Consider the following 20609-nt stretch of genomic DNA (forward strand, 5'->3'; position numbering starts at 1 on the left):
GAGACAAAGGGCAGGCAGGGGAGAGGGGCCGTCTGCCTCTTTGCTCTCACTACACAGAGGATTTCACATCCTTTCAGGACTGATGGAGGGAAAATGAACTTTCTGCTCAATTAGTGTGCGACGTGTTTTCTCCTTCTAAAAGGTTTAAAGGAAGTGGTGCAATTAGGAGCTCCTCCAACGCCCCGTTCAGGAGACTAAATGAAAACAGTGAACTTCAGAGACAGAGGTTTGCAGAAACCCCGTCTGACCGTGGAGGTGTCTGGAAGGCAGATGGGGGTGAAGCGCTGGCTGCTGAGGAGGCTGCAACAGCTCAGCGAAGGACTAGGGCGGTGGGAGTAGAACAGAGGCCGTGTCCTGGGAGAATTGAAGAGGGTGAGAAAGAGCGAGAAGTCGGGGGCCTCATCCAGATTCCTGAACAGCTGGGTGAGTGGTGGCACCACCAGCTGCAACATGGACCTGGAATGGTTTTGAAAAACCCAGGAAACTCATCCTAACTCAGCTGCCCAAAACCAGAGGCAAGGGGTGCCCACACTCACACTGCCAACCCATTGTCCAGAGCACCCACCAGCCTGGCAGTGCCCAGCATGCCTGCTGATGGGCTGGGTTTTCCCTTCCTGACTTGCTGCATCTCCCCTCCCAGCCAAGCACACGGCATTGCCCTTTGCTCCCCCGAGAGCTCCCTGGTCCCCTCCAGAGTCAGAGCCACCCTGATTACATTTCCAGCTGGTTTTTAATTATCTCATATCAGCCCCCATAAATCTCTCCGTAAGGCTCGCCTGCCGTGGGAGGCGTTCCAACTGTTGCCAGGAAGCCTCTTGTGCCCTGGGACAGCTTCCCTTCTGAGGCACTGGGTGGTCTCTTCAAATGAGAAAAATATTTCTTTCCAATCACATTTCTAACATCTTGTTAATAGGACTTATTTAATAATACTTTTGCAAAAGCCATCTGGGAATGGCTTGATTGAGAGGGCATGTGGGGTGCAGCAAGGACAGGCCATGGTGACAGATACAGACCTTGTATCTGCCATCAGCAGATACAGCAACATGGAGAAAGATGCAGTCAGGGACCAGAGGACCAGGGCCTGAATCACTGCTTCCACCAGCCACGAGGGTCACCCAGCAAGTTATTTCATGTCTCTGAGCCTCAGCCCCGAGGCTCAGGGAGACAGCGGAAGGGAAAGCTCTTAGTAAACCCTGAGTGTCTGTATGAATGCAGGTGGTGTTATTTACAGAGCCTTGTGCTTTCCCCGGGGGAGTATTGGGGGTCTTACTTTGCTAACAGCTAGGTAAATAACTCAAAGCCCCGCCCAGAGGCATTTGGCGGGGCTGGAAGCAACCAGCTTCATTCAGTAAAATCCCAAGGTTTCCTGTTCCCCATACCTTCAGGCCCTTGCAGCCAGAAGGCTCTTGAATCATCCAGGTCAAGACCCTGGCTTTCGGATGAGAGAAACAGGCACAGGAAGGGAAAAGGACCTTCCCAAGGTCCCGCAGCGAGTTGCTGGCAGAGCCCAGATGTCTCAACTCCCATCCCAGGGTTATTACCCTTCTGAGCCCATAACACTATATTTTCTCTCCCATTTTCTCCATAAACATTCTTGGTATTTGCGGCAGATTTATACAATCGGATGTCAGATTTTATAGCTCTCGTCTTTTCTCCCACAGTTCAAACGCTAAAGCTATAAAAGTGATATTTTGCTGTGTATGAGTGTGGGTGTGTCACACTCACACGTGCACACACTTCCATTTTGTGCCTCGAATCTGCCCTTTTCTGAATGAAATTGGGTCATTTGTAGAGACGTGGATGGATCTAGAGACTATCGTACAGAGTGAAGTAAGTCAGAAAGAGAAAAACAAATATCGTATATTAATGCATATATGTGGAACCTAGAAAAATGGTACAGATGAACCGGTTTGCAGGGCAGAAATAGAGACACAGATGTAGAGAACAAACGTATGGACACCAAGGGGGGAAAGTGGTGGGGGGTGGGGGTGCGGTGGTGGTGGGATGAATTGGGAGATTGGGATTGACATGTATACACTAATATGTATAAAGTAGATAACTAATAACCCGCTGTATAAAAAATTAAATTCAAAAAAAACCCTACGTTTTTCTGGGCAGCCCTCCCCCAGTGAGCAGCCCCCATCCTCCTTCCAGCTAAGGGTGCTTTCTGCCACTTTTAATACCTTTCTTTTTAAGGATTGTTTCACCTAGGAGGAATATCAGAAACAATAGGTTTTGGCAAAGCTGGCTTATTAGAAATGTTTTAATTAGAACTTTTTTTCTTTTTCTATTTTCCTTTTGAAAATCTACACGCTGCTCACAGCCCTGGGCGGCTTGAGGATCAGCCTGTCACATTCTCAGCACAGACTTTCAGGGCAGGGGCAACAGTTCAGCAGTGTAGGTGTCACTGCTGCGTTCCTACCAGGCACCAGGCCTTTGACTGGATGGGGAGACAGAGGCACATCAGAGTCTAAGCTTGTAGTCCAGGCACGGGGACAAGAATAGGTGACTACTGTGATGGAGGGAGGTGTAGCAGAGAATGAGTAAGGGAGGAAGAAAGTGAGTCTGACTGGGGGCATCTCAGAAGGCTTCCTGGAGGAGGTGGCATGTGAACAGGGCCTAGGACGATAATAATGTATTGGGAAGTAACAGAAAGGTAGAAGGATGATTAGGTTTGGTATTAGAGGAGAGGTCTCTGCAGTGTCCCCTCTCCCTGTGGTGCTAACTCCCTGTGGTGCCAACTTTTCAATTGTCCCCTCCACATAAGCCCCCCGTGGCCCAGGTGACTAATAATATTGTGGACAGAGATGTACCTTGTAAACTCTGAAGTCCTAGTCAGCTCTCTCTCTGTCTCCCTACAGCTTCTGCATCTCTGGTCCTTTATCTTTTCCACAATTCCTTCCCACCCCCCCAACTTGCCAAAGAGTAGCCACATGCCCCTCATTTCCACCTGACACTAAAGGTGTGTACCCCACCCTAGCTGAACACAGCCTCCCAAGGGAAAATGCGTTTACACGGTGCTGGGCAGGCGCTTTGCAGTCCCTGGTACCTGGTGTTAGAAATTGAAGAGGCTTGTGCAGCGTATCCTCTGAGGCAGGTAGAATTGTGCCAGTAACAATGATTAAAAACTTGGCGGGGGGGCAGTATATGAGTTCTGACACAAGTGATGATGAAACCACTGAGGCGGCAAATGCATGAGGTGGTGTGTGCTGGGCACACCCACGGTCTCCCAATGGGAGCATAATCCCGTTTTGAGTTCAGATTTTCAGGCTAGAAAAATACTTTCTCCTGTCCTCAGTTGTTCCAGTCTTACCCCCTAAAAATCTTCTGTGATGAAACAAGGGTTGACTTTTACTTTTGTGGAAGTTGTGCTTTTAAAAAGCAATCAGTTCCAATAGTAAGTAACTTTGGGGAACTCAATTACTTGCAGCCATGCTGAAAAAAACTGTAATTAACGTGGTCAAACCCTAGCCAAATAATAAAATGAAAGCTTTGTTGTGTATCAAGGCAGAAATCAATTTCATTAGGGAGCAAAGAGCCAGAGATTTAATTTTGAGAAAACTCTCCACCCTGTGGACAGAGGTTGTCAAGAAGCTGCCAGAATGAATGCCCAACATGAGAGGATTCGCCCTCCAGAGCCCAGATTACTAAGGGCTGGCAGTGACCTTTCAGAATTACATTTGCAAACCTTCCAAGTGTGGCCACAGCCAGTGGGGCTTTTGCTTCTTAATGTTCTTGGACTGGTGCCCCTTTTGGTTTGGTCAAGAGGTGCATGTTGTCTGCACCCACTGACACTTGCATGCCAATGAGATCCTGTCCCTTGGGATGGGGAGGAGGAAGAACACAGAGGTGGACTCTGGAGGTCGGAAGACACCAGAAAGGAGTTCAGCGAAGACTCAGAGTGTCCACATGGTGATGGAGTCGTGTCCAGACAGCAGGGCTAATAGCCAAGTGGGACATACCCACTGGGGACACTGTCCGTTTGCAGGCCAGCATGTGTATGAGAGATTGTGAGCAGCAGGGGGGACCAGGATGAGAGAGGACAGCTGGAGAGGAGCAGCCTCAGGTCTGCGCCTGCTTCTGTATTCCGCTCTCCAGGGGGCCTTCCCACAGCAGGCAGAGCAGCTGTGACCTGCTGGAATGTGCTAAGTCACATTTCAGCTCAGAACGTAGAAGGACTTTCTCATGGTCAGAGCCATCAAAGGTTGGAAAAAGTTGTACCTGTAAGGAGTAAGCTCCCCAACACGGGATAAGCCACAAAAGCTGAACATTAGATGTGAATATGGACTTTGCATCATCAGATAGAACGGTGGTTTTCAAACTTGAATGTGCATCGGAATCTCTTGAAGAGCATATTAAAAGCTGATTCAGGTTCCAGAGAGGCCCAGGGAGTCGCAGGCTTAGCAAATCTCCACGGACTTTGATGTAGGCATTTTGGGGCACATTTGTAGAAACTCTATATTTGAGAAACCTGCACTCCTCTTCCAACCCTGAAACTCTGGGATGTCTGTAATGAAGGTCAGTCCTTTTGTTTAATATCTGAATAGTCATTCCTTCTTCATTGCATGGTGTGAGCACCTCTGTGCTAAGTTTCAAAGGTTTAGCAGTTTGTGGGACCTCAGTGGTCACCTAGTTCTCTCCCTTTGTTGTATAGATAGGTGGGGAAACTGAGGCCCAAGAGGACAGGAGCCAGGGCTGGGACCAGGTCCCTGACATCCAGTTCAGAGCTCTTTTCACTTGCTTTCAGTGACTTTAAGGAATATCATAAAGTCCGCCCCATTTCACAGATGAAGAAACTGAGGCCCAGATCCCCAAGGACTGTTGGGAGCTTTTCCACTGAAAACCACCATCACCATCATTCACATGATGTGCAAAAGGCCCTTGGCCAGGGTGTCTGGGTGGCTTAGAGTCAACTGTGTGCCTTTGAAATTCCAGGGAGGAAGAACGGACCCTCAGGTTAGAGGAAGGACCACTGAGCAAGTAGGTCTGTTTTAGCTTTCAGTTTTTAAAGGCCCTCCTGGATTTTTCCTTCTGTACTTGTTTCAGTAAAACTGTGAGTTGGATCAGGTGCTTTGTGGGCGAGTCCCCTTCTTTGCTGTGCTAATGAATCGGTTGGTCAGTTAGCAAGGGACGCCCCAGCCAGGAAGGGAGTTGGGTCTGGAGGATAGTGAGGGTAAGCACTGTGCTTTAAGGACAAGGATGAGAATTGGGGTTGGGGGGGGATTGCTGCCTTCTTCCCCCTCCCTGCACGTCCACCTCCACCTTCCACCTTGTCACAGGCATTGCTGCCTACTCTGAGCATACAGAGGCTATGGGTAGTGCCCAAGAATCCCCTACAGCGAATGGCACGGGGACGGGGTAGGGGGGAAAGGGGCACATTCTGGTTTCACTGGAGAATGGGAGCAAACCTCCACCCCTTTCTGGGCCTTAATGTCGTCTGTAAAATAAGAGCAGGGAAACACATGGTCTCAAAAGCCTCTGCTTGGTGTCTGGTCTATCTCGGAAATGTTGAATACGGAGCAATACACACAGTACTGCCATAAACCAGTATTTTTTAAGCAGAGAAGCCTCTTTCCTCATCATTCCCATTCTGTTTTCATGTGGACCCTGCTGTGTAACAATGTGCTTTTGAGAGTGTTGGGAAATACCACTCCATGTTTGGGAAAGTCGATCTCAGGGTCATAAACACCATGCCCATAGTCACCCAGCGACAGAGCTAGGACCAGAACCCAGGCCTGCCACCCCAGCCAGGCAGGCTGCCCAGCTGGAGGATGTGGTCCTGCTGCCAACGTGGCCATGAATGGCAGACCAGGCAGACAGGGAGACACGCTCGGTGCTCAGCACGGAGCCAGCAAGGCAAACCAGATGGGCAGCAACTTCTACTCAGGCTCCTGCAGTGCAGGTGGGGACAAAGCCGTGTCAGAACCCCTAGAGCCTTAGCACCTGCCAAACTTGCTCATGCACCATCCAGCTCGGATCTCAGGATGGTTCTTACGGGTGGGCAGTGAAAACTCCATCCCGCAGATGAGGAAACTGAGGCTCAGAGAGAGGCACAGCTCGGAGTGGCAGAAGGGGACTCAGACCCAGGTCTGGGTCCCGCTGGGTCTGCAGGTGGTGGTCCCTTTGCCCTCGTCTTGCTGCCCTTATCCCGGAGTACTCCCCTCATCTCACTCTCCAGCCTCACCTGGCTCAACCCCAGGTTTCCAGCTCCCCTTCTGCTGTAAAAGCCCCTGTGCCCCTGGCAGCTGGTGCTCACCCTTATGGCTGCCTTTGCCCAGTCCCTGTTCTGGACCTTCCTTCAGGTACCGTGTGTTCCCCCTGCACCTGCTGGTTGGTGGTGAAGTGGGAGTTGGTCCTTGGAAACAGCCTGGAGCCCTTTGGCAAATTCTGTGTTGTGTCTTAAGCCCTTAAATAAGGAGCCGGATGACTAACCTTTATCAGGTGTTCATGCTTCCTTCACACAGGCATTCTCACTTCTCCCTCACAACTATTGTGAGGGTGGACTCTTTGTCACTCCCATTTCACAGATGAAGGATTTGAGGCATGGGTGACCAGTGAGCTGCCACTGTTGAAATTTGGGGCTGGATTATTCTATGCTGTGGGGTTGTCCTGTGCAGCATCCCTGACCTCCACCTGTAGATGCCAGCAGCTCCCCTGTCTCCAGACATTGTCAGATTCCTCCAGGAGGGAGGTAAACTCACCCCAGTTGAGAACCAGTGCTCCAAGAAGAGTATGGGTGGAGAGAGGCTTGTCCTAGTAGAAGGAAACCCCCCTCTACCCCACCCCAGGCCTGAATGCATTCTGTCCATCCCGTTGGCACAGATGTTAAGAAGCCTTGCTTTTGCCACTGTGCTGTCCTCAAGCCCGGGGATTCCCTGCACCTGCATGAGGATAGCCGTCCTGCCCTGCCTTAGTCCTCCTGGCCGAGGCTGGCACACCCTCCACACCACTGTGATGTCTCTCATTAGCTTGAAAACTTCAGCACTGGAGGAACCCCCTCTACCTTTTCCAGACGGGGATGCTGAGGCCCAGGGAGAGGGGACCTGCCCAGCCAATGACATCAGTGGGATCAGAGTTTGAACCCAGGCATCTGACTTCAGTTCAGCCACCACCATCAACCCCACGTGCTTCAAACACAAAAGGGTCTTCGTGTTCCTGGAAGAGTCCTCTTTCCCCTTCCTAAAGCTCTGAAACATTTCATGTCACCCCTCCCCCTGCCTCCACCTCTCCCCTTGCAGTTTTCATGTGTATTTGCTGGAGCCTGAGGACTGCTAGGAACACCGACCAGAGAGACTGCAAAAGTCATCCAGCTTGCCCCCATGCATCATTACCCTCCCACTTACACGCCCCCAGTGATGGGAGGCTCACTCCCTCAGCTGTCAGTCTGGATCATTAATATCTTCCTGCCTGACACTTTGTTAGTCTACTCCTGGGGAAATTGCCCCAGATCAGTTCATTTTGACCTATGCTGCCTTGCGTGGCACAAACCAAGCTTATGCGTCTCCACGTTTGCCGCAAGATGCATCTGCCGGCTCTCCTGCCTGGAGGTGGCTTTTCGTCATGATTTACTGGAGGCCCTCTCCCTGAGCCACCACCTTAGAGCTTGAGAAATGCCCGGGTTTCCTGGGGAGGCTCATCACTGCCAGTGTGCTTATTGAAAGTCTAATTATTTGGTTGTAAATCAAGTTGTTTGGCTCAGCGGTGTTCACATTTAGATGTTTGTTCACCATAACTTGGCGCGTGTGTCTTTGGCTTGTCCCCTTGAAGGCTATTTCGGAAGGCAGTGGGTGGCATGTGACCTCATAAGCCCCTTCCCGCAGCTCCTCAACCCCTAGAACATCTCAGCTGGAAAGGGCTTCCATGCCCCTCACCCCATGCATTGCACAGTTGGAGAACCCCGACACACAGCTAGAAGGACTCACGCCCTGGTCCCCTGGTTCAGAAAGCCCTGGTGTCCTCTCACTGTGACTCAGGCAGGTTGCTTCTCCCTCTGGCCCTTGGTGTTCTCGTGTGTGCAGTGGGTGTCTTGCAGATAATGCCAGCCCTCCCAGCTTCTTTGTGAAGCCACAGGTTGGTCCAGTCCGACGGCAGCGGTGGCAATCACATTGTACATGTTTATTCTGCCAGGCTCCCAGGACCTGTGCTGGTAGTTCTCAGCACGTGCAGATGCCAGCCTGACATCCTCAGGAGATGTCAACCAGGTACCTTTCCCCTGAAGGCCCCCATCACTTGAGATCTGGGTATTTTTTTCCCACAGCGGGGCCAGGGCTCTCCTCAGAACATGCTTCTCTGCAGGCACTCATGAGTGTTTCTGGAGTGGCTTGTTTCACAGATGTGGCGAGGAGTTTCTCTGTAGACACTTACCCAGCAAAATATCCCATCTCCCAGGAGGTCAAAGAGCAGACGTCCTGAATCAGAGCCATCTGCTTGCAGAGGCAGCATTGCCGAGCAGGGGGCGGGGTTATGGCAGGAAGTACCTGTTTTGTAGGCCCCTAGGTGGCCATGGAGGCAGGAGGTATCTTGCCATGGTCACCCTCCAGGCTGGCTCCCTTGGGATGCTCCCTCACCCAAGATCACAGCAGATCCGCATTAGAGCCGGGCCTAGAACGCACCTGTGCCCAGTTAATTCGATACAAACGTCCGTGTCCATCTCCACTCCGACTTGGGTGCACACTTCTGGGGTCAGAAGGACCTGATGGGCTGGTCTCATGCCCTCTCCACGCTGATCACAAGACCTGTGCTCCGAGAGCTCTGAGGGTGAATGCTGGTTGCTCTTGTCATGCTCATGGAGAGCAGGCAACACCTCCCTCCCCTGAGAATCATCCTGCAACCAATTGTTGAGGGCATTCAGGTGCCCAATTTCATCCTTCCTCTTCTCTTAACCGATCTGGCCTCAGGAATCTTTGCACAATGTAAGATTCAACTTTTTAATTAAAATAACCCACAAGAAGAGGAAGAGGGCTTCCCTAGTGGCGCAGTGGTTGAGAGTCTGCCTGCCGATGCGGGGGACACGGGTTCGTGCCCCGGTCCGGGAAGATCCCACATGCCGCGGAGCGGCTGGGAGCCTGTGCTCCGCAACGGGAGAGGCCACAACAATGAGAGGCCCACGTACCGCAAAAAAAAAAAAAAAAAAAAAGAAGAAGAAGAAGAGGAAGAGATACAGCCACTTAGAGATCTGCTGGGCCCTCAGGAAGATGTGGTTTTAGGAGGGAACTTGTGTCACATTCGTTTTGTTTATCTAGGCCTGGGCAGGGGGCACTGGCTGGCTCTGTACCCTTGAATCATTTCTTGTAGAATCCCAAGGAAAGAAAAAGGTTTGACCCATTCTTCTCTGTGGCTTGTGGCTTCCCTCAAGTGAGACTTCTCTTTCCGATTTGAGAGGCAGGTGCCTTTGTACCCCCTGCAGAGGTGACCCTCCAGGTTCTCCCCATGGCTCTGCCCCTCACTAAGCTGGCTCCTCCTGGGACCAATGCTGACCAGGCAAAGCAGCCACTATGCCTGGCCTTGAAAGAGGCAGCTTCTACCCAGCTTCTACTCAGGGGCCTGGTGGAGTCGCCACCAGCCTGCCCTCTGGAGCTTACAGTCCAGAGAGGAAGATGCTCGGGGCCTCATTTCCCTGGCTCAAAATAGACAGTCACTAGATAGCTGCTGGGTGGATGGATGGACAGATGAATGGAGTGCTCGGCTATGCGCCAGGCATGTGCTGAGGGCCCAAAGGGGAATAAGGCTTGACCTGCTGAGAAACGTCCCAGTGAACAGAGTTCCCGACCTCAGGAGCTCACAGAGCTGCAGGGACCTGGACACCTGGATCCGTCTGGTTGGGTGGCTGAGCAGGGGAAGATGAGGCTGCAGTGGTAGTGTCAGGGCCCTGAATGCTTACCACAGGCTTCAAAGTCAGACAGACACAGTGAAATCCTGGTCCCACCGTGTCCCATGGGACAAGGCACACAACCTCCTTCAGCCTCAGTTTCCCCATCAGTAAACAACGGTAGTCACACCAAGCAACTTATCAACCTTGCTGTGGGCTTAAATGAGGTAACGTGTAGCAGTGGCTCAGCTCAGTGCCTGGTGCACAGTGGGGTTCGAGCATTCATTCTGCAGTGGCAGTGGGGAGCCCTGGACGGTTTCGAGCTGAGGGACAGTGTTCTGGGGCATCTCAGTGAAGAGAGCAGCTCCCCAACCACCTTTCAGTAGAGGTGAACCAGAGATCACCTCTGTGTGTGGTTTCCTGTAACCAGGTCCTACATGCTAGTCCCAAAGGGCAATTTCCTTGCCTTCTCCTGCATAAATATTATATGCAAGTATTTTTAAGTCACTTCATTGTGAAAAGAAGCGATTTAACATAACTATTACCCAAGATTCTTCATGAAATATGCATCAAGCAATTAGGTCTAAAAGCAAGAGGTGAGGCCTCGCACCCTGCTCGGGCCAGCAGCTGCAGGCTGAGTGATGTTTTATTAAAGCCCGTGATTATGAGACAAGGTGGGGTCTGTTATTAGGCCCAGCGCGCCAGGCACGTTTGATAATCCTGGTGATGAGGACGTGCTTTTTGTGATGATAATGAGCCATTTGAACGCCCTGACAGCCATAGCATCCCCAGCCTCTACCAGCCTTACAAGACTCATTAGTCAGGTCACCCACTGGAGACACCCCTAATTGTGACTTAGCTCTTGCAAGATGTCCCATCAAAGGAGACGGGGCTGACACAGGAGCTTGGCAGGCGGCGGCCTGTCTGAGCTCCCCGGGGACCCATGCCTTCTCAGAAGCAACGATGGGAGGTGGCCTGGGACCCGGCCCACCTGGTCCTGGACGCGTGGGCCCCAGGTTCTTGCCATAACTACAGCTTACCTTGCTGTGTGCCTTGAGCCAGAGTGCTGCTCTCTCTGACCTGTTTCCTCCAGGGTACCCCAAGAGGGTGAAACGAGATGGTCCCCAGGTTGCTCCTTGCTCCAAAAGCAGTGTCCAGAGCACCGCCGCATCCCTGGGCATGCTGGTTATCTGATGCACCCTCTCCTCTCCCTGGAAAATCTAATCCTTTCTCTTATTGTGCTGGATGTCGTCTTCTGAGTTGGGAGTCTTTTTTTCTTTTTTTTAAATATAAATTTATTTATTTATTTATTTATTTTGGCTGCATTGGGTCTTCGTTGACGCTTGCGGGCTTTCTCTGGTTGTGGTGAGCGGGGGCTACTCTTCGTTACGGCGCGTGGGCTTCTCGTTGCGGTGGCTTCTCTTGTTGCAGAGCACGGGCTCTAGGCGCACGGGCTTCAGTAGTTGCGGCATGTGGGCTCAGTAGTTGTGGCGCACGGGCTTAGTTGCTCCGCAGCATGTGGGATCTTCCCGGACCAGGGCTCGAACCCGTGTCCGCTGCATTGGCAGGCAGATTCTTAACCACTGTGCCACCAGGGAAACCCCCAAGTTGGGAGTCTTTAAAGCCATCCCTGGCAGCTATTTTTAAATCTTCAACTGTTGTTAGGTGGCACCTTGCTCGTGGGGACCTTGTGACCCATCAGGGTGTATCACTGCCGCACACCCCGTAGCTATGTGTTGACAAGGCTCTGCCTGACCTTTGCATAAGTCCGGGTTTGATAGATTATCTCAGAAGGAAATCCTGCTTACCTCGCAGGGCCCACCAACTCCGTGTGATGGTCCCTCTGTGGCTGGGGACTCTGCCGGTCAGGACACACTGTCCCCAATCCCCAGGATGGCCTTTCACTGCTAGCCCCTGTGCTGCTCTGACCCATCATCAGCCCTCCAGGGTGGATGTCGTGGGGACTGAGGCTTGGAGTCAAGGAGTCACTTGTTCAGGCTCTGATGCCTCTCGCCCACCACGCGCCTGGCCTCACATGGAGTGTTGGGGGCTAACTAGGGCTCTCTCCTGGAGCTGGACAGCACTGAGGTCAGGAGCGTGGGCTCTGGGAAAGGCCCACCAGGGAAGGAAGCAGCATCGCCACTGCTGATTGCTGTGTGACCCTGGGTCAGCCACCTCCCATCTGAGTCTCAGTGCTTAGCACATGGCCTGGCTCACAGGAAGTACCCAGGACACATCAGCCTGAGGGCCATCCGGGCCAGTACCCTGTGACAGCGGCACTGGAGGCCGTGGGCAGCAGTGGAGGGGGGTGGGGCGTGAAGCTGCCTCGACCCCTTCCTGCAGGAAGCCCTCACCGTGTGGGCAGCAGATTATGCTCATACACATGGAATCCAGGACCTTAGGCCCAGAAGCACCCTCAGAGGCCATCCAGTTAGTCTCCCCATGGATCCAGTGGGGGCAGGGAATGAGCCCAGTACGGCCCAAAGAGAGCCTCAGGTCCAGAGAACCAGAGGGTGCAGTGCGTGAGCCCAGGGGGAAGGGCCGTTCCTGCCAGGGCTGCAGGGTGAGGGCCAGCTCTCCCTCTGCCGGGAATGGTCAGGCCCTGGACTCAGGGGTCACGGGCCTGAGTTCTCTGCCTTGGGCTCCGAACTTTGTAACCGCCTGCCCCCTCAGTACAGCCCAGCTCAGGGTTATAAACTAGTGTGTACTGAAATACGAGCGTCAGAAGAACAAACAGTGGGCCTGGAGAGTCAGGAGGGACTGCAGGACGGTACCAGCGGCTGCCTGTGCCTGTTGAGGTGGAGGCGTTAGTGTGGAGTTCCTAATATCTGGTGACCTCGCAAGCCCTCAGCCTGGGAACAGAGGAGCTTCAGCTTCTGTCTCTGGCTCTGTCCTCTGTTACCACCATCCCTGCCCACTTCCCTCACTGAATATTTGAAGAACAACTGGTGTGAAAATACCCCATTAACCCGTATGAGTTATTTTCTTTAACCTCCTTAGAAATTAAATCAGCTCCCCCTGCAACTTCGTACCTGCAGTGCCATCAGAGCTTTGGCGTTCAGACCAGCTCACGACTGGTTGCTGTGATCTAACACATCCTGCGCTTTGCAGCCCCAGCTGTAGACTGTGGTACATAAAGCCCAAAATATCACCCCACACAGAGGGCATGACATGTCCAAGGCCACACACACCCGCCCATGTCACTCACCTGCAGCTCCAGCTCTGCTGTCTCCCATACACACCCCTTCTCCAGGCAAGGCTGAGCACGTGGCCTCCAAGAATGCAAAGCTTTTTAACTGTCCCCGGTTTTCTTAGCCACACAATTTCAGCCCTGCATTCAAGCAATTACAGCCCTTTCCAGGCCAGCACAGATTTGCCATCTCTCCATGGATGTGGGTAGCAGGTAGCGGAGTCTTCGCTCAGAGGGAGTTGCACGTTTTTTCACTTAAGGCACGCACCAGTTCCTTTCTAACAGCTTAAGCAAGTGTGCCTCCTGCTTCTAGATGTGACAAGGCAATTCTCCAATGAAATGACCCTTCACTGAGGAGCAGAACTTGCCACAGGCTCTGTAATTAGAACATTGTCAGCCTTAAAAAATCTTGATTTAAATTTCAGTTCTTTACAGGAATTATTCTCTCTTGAAACATAATTGCACTCCGAACGATTTCCTTTAAGCTAAGGGTGACATCTCTAAATACGTTATTATGAGCAGCTGTATTGCTCAGTGCTTGCACTTCATTAAGCATTTGCTCTGCCCATTTGAAAATGGTCCTGGAGTCCAAATTGACGCATTAATAGAGCAGGCGCCGGTAAGCGTGTGGAACCCGGTCCTGGATGGAAGAGATGTGGGAATAGCTGAAGCAAGAAGAATCAAAGCTCAGAAGGACTACAAACTGCAAACCTGTGTCCACACGGAGCTCTCGGCCTTGCCTGGGGTGGGCCTGGTCTCCTAGGAGCCGGGCCTCTAGGGCTGCTCACAAGTTATCGGTGCCCAAGGATGGGCTCTGGAGAAGGCGCAGGAGGTCAGAGCCCCAGCTTTCTCACTAAGTGACACACCCTCAGTAAATTTGGACTGTGCTTTGGAAACCAAGCATCCACAAGTGTGGTGGCTAAATCTTGGAACTGAGTGAGCAGGGAAAGGGCAGCCTGAGCACAGGCAGGTTGATGGAGGGGTTAGTGACCCGATGTGGCCAGAGTCCTGGGTGGGAGGCGGGAGAGGTCTGCTAGGGCCGGGTGGAAACAACACCCCACCCAGCATGCTGGTGCAGCTGGCAAGCTGCGAGGGTCACGGACATAGGGCTCTGCTCTGACCTCCGAGGAACCCACCCACTACCCATTTCGGAGGATGCCGAGCATGGTGGGCACAGAGCCTGCGCGCTCCTCTGGAGCTCTCAGGGGAATTGAGAAGATGGACAAGTAATCACAGTTCAGGAAGGCAAGTGCTGATGGAGGCGTTATATCCTCGGTGCAGCTGGAAGAAGGAAGGAGCTCTGCCAGTGGGAACCTGGAAGACTTCCTGGCAGAGGAAACACTACACCTGGGCCTTGGAGAAGGAGGCAGGCAGGGTTTACTGAGCAGAGAGAGGAAGCACAGACAGGAGAGTGCCTGCGTTGGGGCAAAGCCGGGGAGCACACATTCTCCCTAGATTCTATTGGCTTAAACTAGTCACGTGACTACAGTGGATACAAGGGAGGCTGGGAAATGTAGTCCCTGGCTTGGCAGTTCCATAGTACTGAAGAGAGAGCATCAGTTTTTGAAAAACAGCTCGCCTGTCATCCTGCCACACTCTGTTTCCTAATCTGTAAAGTGGGGGTGATGACCCCTGTCCTGCCTACTTGTCAGGGCATTGGGGACTTAAACATTGTGCCTGCCAGGCAAGGCTTAAATTTTCATCTGCATCAGTAATAGGAAGAGGGGCCAAGTTTGGGGGTTTCTTTGTTTTCCTGAGGAAGTCCCTCAAAGCTCCCGAGGTCGAAAGACTCTCCTGCAGTGTTTGCTGCTGATTCCCTGTCTGCTGCTGGGATTGAGGGGGCTCTTAGGTGCAGCTGCATTTCAGCCAGTCCTGGGCTCTGTTCCTGGCTGGGAGAGGTGCGGCTCAAGTCTGCTTCTTGGCTGGGATCTCTTCTGTCCCGGGCAGCAAGGAATCTTCACACCTTAGCAGGAATATGGCCAGAGGGAGAGTTCTCTCGGATAATGAGTGTGACACACCTCGGTTCAGAGCAAAAGTGAGTAGCTCTATGGGAATTGCTTTCCTGATTGATCTTGGGCCGTCGTCATTCTGCACATCCTAATAATCTCTGCGCTTTGTTCACAGGAGCAACCAGGGCTTCATGCACATGAAACTGGCCAAAACCAAAGAGAAATACGTCCTGGGTCAGAACAGCCCCCCGTTCGACAGTGTCCCAGAAGTCATCCACTACTACACCACCAGAAAGCTGCCCATCAAAGGGGCCGAGCACTTGTCCCTCCTCTACCCCGTGGCTGTGCGGACCCTGTGAGCCCCTCCCTGCCCTGTGACAGGGCCCAGACGTGGAGGAGCCGGTGGCCCCTGCCGACCCGCCCGGCCGCTGTTGCCAGCCGTGTCCAGTTTGTGTCGTGTGTATGGTACTAGCACACCACTGCATGTCTCTAGAATGCTGTTGCCACTCATGGGGGCTGGAGAAGGCCTGGATAAAGACTGAGGGACGGCCAGCCCGCCACCGCAGCCCCCTCCCCCAACCCCTCTTCGAGTTTCTGTGAATTAAAATATTTGCAAATCCAAAGAGATGCCTTCCAGGATGAACAAAGGAGAGCAGCTCCGAGGGGCGGGGCGGGAGCTCCCGGGGTTGCGGCTCTTTGTTCTCCAGCCGTCAGGAATTCACACCTGTGTACGGGGTGCAGTTTTCCCACCGGGGCCCCACTGGTGCTGGGAGCCAGATGCTGGTGCTTTGAGAGCCCTGAAGGCCCTGGGAATCCCGCCTCCCCTCTGGTGTGTGTGTGTCAGCGTGTGTGTGCAAGTGTGAGCACAAACGTGGGAGAACATGGCCACACACAGATATAAGCCCACTAATCCACTTTTAGTCACTCAGTGTAATCATTAGGAGATCTCCAAGGAATCATTGTGCAGTCAAAAAAAGGATTCAATTATTTATGAATAGGCTGTGTAAATAAAATAGTCGTTTAATATATATTCTTATCCCTTTTTTTAATATACTGCAGTGGGTCTCTGGGGGGGCCAGTGCTTACCTGCGGGTTTCGTCCCCAGAGCAAGGTGTGTCCCCTCTGGGCACGCGGGAAGGAGGCAGAGCCCCCAGCTCAGGGCTGAGGCAGCCGCTGGGGCAGAGGGATTTGCTTTGCCCCCTGAGAGTCAAGCTGCAGGAAGGGGCATTCAGGCTCCAGCAATGGTAGCCTCAAATGTTGACTCAGCACCCACGCTCCCCCTTCTGCCTACAGCAATGCAGTGATGGCAGGTCTGTGTTAACCCCTCAGGTGCACAGCACCCAGCAGTGCATAAAGGGCTCTCCCCATTAACTGGGGTCACTGCTACCCTGTGAGGCATTTCACATGTGGGGAAAAGGAGGCTCAGAGAGGGAAAGTAGCTTGTCTAAGTTAACACAGCCCATAAGCAGAGGATGCTCTAGAGCCAGTGCTTTGGCTCTACATGGCCTTGCTGTCACCCTGGGAGGAGGCAAATCCTGACCTCTCAGGGGACATGGAGCCGGAGCTCCTGGTCGTCCGCACTGCCTCCACACAGACAAGAACACCCGCACACACACTCCCACACTCCACCCCTATCTAGCCCCTGCCCTTGACAGGAGCGGGAGTCTTGCTCACATAGCGCAGACCCTCAGTGAGATTGATGTTACTCAGTTCCCCTTCCTTTCCCTCCCACCCACCTACCACCGCACGATGCATGTTAAATGCAGTGGAAGAAAGAGAAGAATCCCACCCAGCAGCATGAAAGGCATGGCTTCCATCCACTGAAGGAGGTGCAAGGGATCCAGAGAGAGCACAAGTGTCAGCGCCTTCGCCAAGCACACATCAATCAGTCTGCCTGCCAGTGGTCTGAGCACAGTGGAATTTCGGTGACCATCGTCCCCAGCAGGAGGGGGCTGAACCGAGTTTGAACATCACCAGCACTGCCAGGCCTTCCACGATGCTTCAGGTTCACCGTTCACATTAGAGACAGAGGCCCAGCGAGGAGAGAGGACTTGCCCCGGCCGCCTGTCAAGCCAGGGCAGGGCAGGACTAGAATCCGTGCCCCTGTAGGTGGCTGCTGTGGATTTTAGTAGGTTGTGGCCAAAGCTGTTTCCTTGGCATCTGCTTCCTGCCCAGTCCAGCTCTTGGGTCAGCCTCCCGAGTCCTCGTCTCAGTCCGGGCAGCCCGAGACCCTCCCATCCATGGATCCCACAGGCCCGTCCACCTCATGGTTGCCTCGTTGCCTGTGGCCTGGGTCTAGTCTCCAAAGCCTCAGTCCTGACCTTTTACCCGCTTTGCGTTTTCCGAAACATCCTTTAAGGCAGGAGTACCTGGAATGGTTCACGCTTTCCTCTTTATTTATTTATTTTTCTGGTGAGTGAGGAGTTGACACTTCTCCAAACAGAGGTGCCGAAGGAGACTGGATCCCAAGGATCCAGTTAGACGTTGGGGACGAGGAAGGCAGCCCATGGAGCCGGGGGTGGGGTGGATTTTGCATTAGTGCCTCGTCCTCCAGCAAGTGCAGATTCCCACAGGGCCCTTCCTGAGGCTGTAGGTCGGGCAGTGCAGGAGCCCACGACCCTTCTCAGTGGACAGTCTTCAGAGCAGACCTCTCCTCAGAAGAGGCTCTGCCTGTGGTCTGAGGAAAACCGAGGCTGCTTCGCCCTTTGGTCTTGCCTTTGCTCTTTTAAGGGATTCCTGGGCCCTCCCTCCTTCCCCTGCCTTCGTCTTCCTGAAGTTTCCCTGGAAGGCCCCACCGGCAGCTCCCCATCGGGACTGAGGCCGGCAGAGGAGCCAGCTTACAGGATGGGAGCTGCTAAAAGGAATTTTTTTCCTTAATTTTATGAACCTCTCCCTCTTCTTCCTCTAATTGTGACCGTTTCCTCTGTCGGCATGTATTCATGTTTTCTTGGACATCTAACAATTGAAACAGCTTTTCCCTTTCAGAAACACTCACATTCAGGTTACTGGCGTTGGTTGGGGTTTTGTTTTGGCTTTTTTTTTTTTTTTTTCATCTGCTGCCAATTAATGGGGGAAAAAATGAGCTGGATTTCTTTGAGGGAAAAAAAAAAGCTCCCTGCCACACAATATCTCGCCTCAGCATTTTGTCTCAGAACACAACCTCTAGCCCCTAACAGGCTGCGTTGCTCAGAGCCACAGGACTGTCGGGCTTTTTCCCTTCTTTCCCTCCGTCGCTGGCTTCATTATTGACCATAATGCCCCGACCACTTCAGCAGTAATGTCCTTGAGCACTGAGGAGTCAGGGCCTTTTGGGCAGTGCCCCGCCCTCCCCAGAACAAGATGACAGCCCAGAAAGAAAGGAGGCTTTGTGGGGGGAGATGGCCCACCTGCCTGTCAGGAGAGAGGCTCACAGAGCACCTCTTCTAAAGAAAATGGTGAAAAGGCTCCTCTTCAGGAAACTCAGCCAATCCCAGCTGAGCTGTGCCTCCCCTCCCAGGGCAGTTCCAGGCTGGTGCCCCTCAGTGGCCAGTGGGTTAGCAGAGGGGAATCATGATGTAACTTCCAGGAAGGGCCTGGCATCAACAGGTGGCGCCCTTGGCAGACGCTCTGCTTCTCCTACAGTCACAGGACCCGGAGATTGCCTTTTTAAGACTTGGAACACCGAGCTCTGGCTGGCTTCAGGGGAGTGCTTGCTGTCACTTGACCAAGGGCCCAGCAGGGACAGACATCCGGGCTTACCATGTGCTCTCACAGGCCCCCGGGACAGTGCGTGCAAAAGAGGGCAGACAGGGCAGGCTGGCGTTTGGAGTTGGCCCGTCGATGCTCATGAAGGGGCCTGGCTGGATCAGATGGTCATCCAGCAAACTGCCACGTCATCCAGCAAACCGATACCTTCCAGAATCGATCACCAGCAAAGACAAATGGGGCAAGTTGTCCGGTGGGGCCAGCACAGCCCAGGGCTGTAGATGCAGGAGCACCTTCCAGAACCCCCCAGAGACCCACTCAGGTATCCCCTAGGCACTGACAGCCCCCAGCCCCTCCCCTCTCCCCAGGGCTGTTGTGTCACTGCCAGGAGCCTTGGGACTGCCACCTACTGCGAAAAAGTGTCCTGTAAAGATCTACTGATACAATAATTCTGTGCGACAAGCTGTATAATGTATATTTAATGTGAAGCTTTTAATATACAAGTGTCTTGTTTAAATGTACCTCACTGAGCACGCATGTTTTATTTCCTTAAAATGCAAACGTGTGCCCCAGGATGTAGTTTGATTGCCGCCTTCTCGCAGAAGCTGAAGTTCTGCCATCATCCCCCAAAGGTGGATCTTACAAGAAGAAGGAACCTTCCTGCTTCCTAATTAGGAGGAAGCTAGAGCCCTAGTGAGCTTGTTAAATGGAAACACATTAATTTGTTCAGCAAACATTTGTTGAGTGCCTACCCATCCTTGGGCCTGGTGGATACAGAGGAGAATAGGACCCAACCCCTACCCTCAGGAAGTTTCCAGTGTGGCGGAAAAACAAACAGGCAACTACACGTGATGTAATGACAGGGGCCGTGCACGCCCAGATGAGGGGGAGTTGAATCTGCTTGCAGCTGAGGAACAAGTTGGGCCTTGGCGGATGAGTGAGGAGCCTGGAAGCCTGGTGTTCCCGGCACAGGTAACAGGTGGGGGGATGATCGGGGGAGTCAAATAGGCCTGGTGTGGCACAGCCTGCATGGTAGGAGATGGCAAGGTCTCTGGGCCTCCAAGGGCTTCATCCGGTGGAGGCAGAAGAACAGAGCAGGGCAAGGGGAGGGGCGTTCATCCCCTTGTGGCAGGAAGCCATTTTTGGTCTCCCTGAAGACTAGGAGATGCTGGCCTGTTTCCTGGAGAGCAGCAGGCAGGGCGTGATGGGCACACTGTTTCCCATTGTGTGCCCTCATGCCATCATCATGATGATGTCCTTATGCAGCCCGAGCAGGACGGTCTGCAGCCCAAGCCCCTTCCTCACACACAGGTCGGCACCTGAGGAGGCATAGGGACCCCCGGCTCGCCTGGAAGCCTGCTCTGGAGTGGAGGCCGACCCCCACCTGGCCCTGGAGGAACTCACGGCCTCTCCCTCTCTCCCAAGGTTGTGGCCCGCTGTGCCCCAGTGGGCCTCTTCCTCCCCCACTACCCCCAAGTCTCAGGCTTCGATTCCATATTCCAGTGACCCAGACAGAATCCATACCTCCAACTCCTAAGCCCCTCAGAGCACGCCCCCCACCACAGCGCACACACACACACATGCACACACACACACACGGCTCCCTGTTCAAGGGACGGCAAAGCCCTGGCATGTTCCTGGGCCCACCAGGCCGATGCCAGTGCTCTGTGACCAGGAATATTTCCTGAAGAGAGGAGAAAAATGTCTCTAGTGGTCACTTTTATGTTTGGGACAGTTTTTTATTTCCGTTTTGGTTCAATTTAACAAACACGGAGCATGAAACAGGGCCTGGAACGAGCTGGTGACCTGGAGCAGGAAGCTGAGCACAGGAAACATCTTCCTCAACTAGTCGACAGGAAGTGGTGGACGACCTGCCCTCCCTCATCTATGCACAGAGACCAAGCAGCGTGGGCCAGAAACTGAGGTTCAGAGAGGGATAGAAGGTTGCTCAAAGACACACAGCAAGTCCATCTCCACA

General features: G+C 53.0%; 1 protein-coding gene across 3 annotated transcripts in view; it reads left to right on the forward strand.

Moving 5' to 3' along the window:
* SHB (SH2 domain containing adaptor protein B) overlaps positions 1-17597 on the forward strand; it is a 136439-nt gene extending 118842 nt beyond the window's left edge. The window contains exons 6-7 of one of the 3 annotated variants that reach the window (XM_082843537.1): positions 14946-15033; positions 15123-17597. In XM_082843537.1, the coding sequence (XP_082699663.1) occupies positions 14946-15033; positions 15123-15419 (385 nt within the window). In that variant the 3' untranslated portion in view covers positions 15420-17597. The remainder of the gene's footprint in view (positions 1-14945; positions 15034-15122) is intronic. The other 2 variants (XM_082843538.1, XM_082843539.1) reach the window with 2 other exon arrangements.
* The last annotated feature ends 3012 nt before the right edge of the window (positions 17598-20609 follow it).

Source organism: Leucopleurus acutus (assembly GCF_964270905.1).
Source record: "Leucopleurus acutus genome assembly, chromosome: 7".
NCBI lineage: Eukaryota > Metazoa > Chordata > Mammalia > Artiodactyla > Delphinidae > Leucopleurus > Leucopleurus acutus.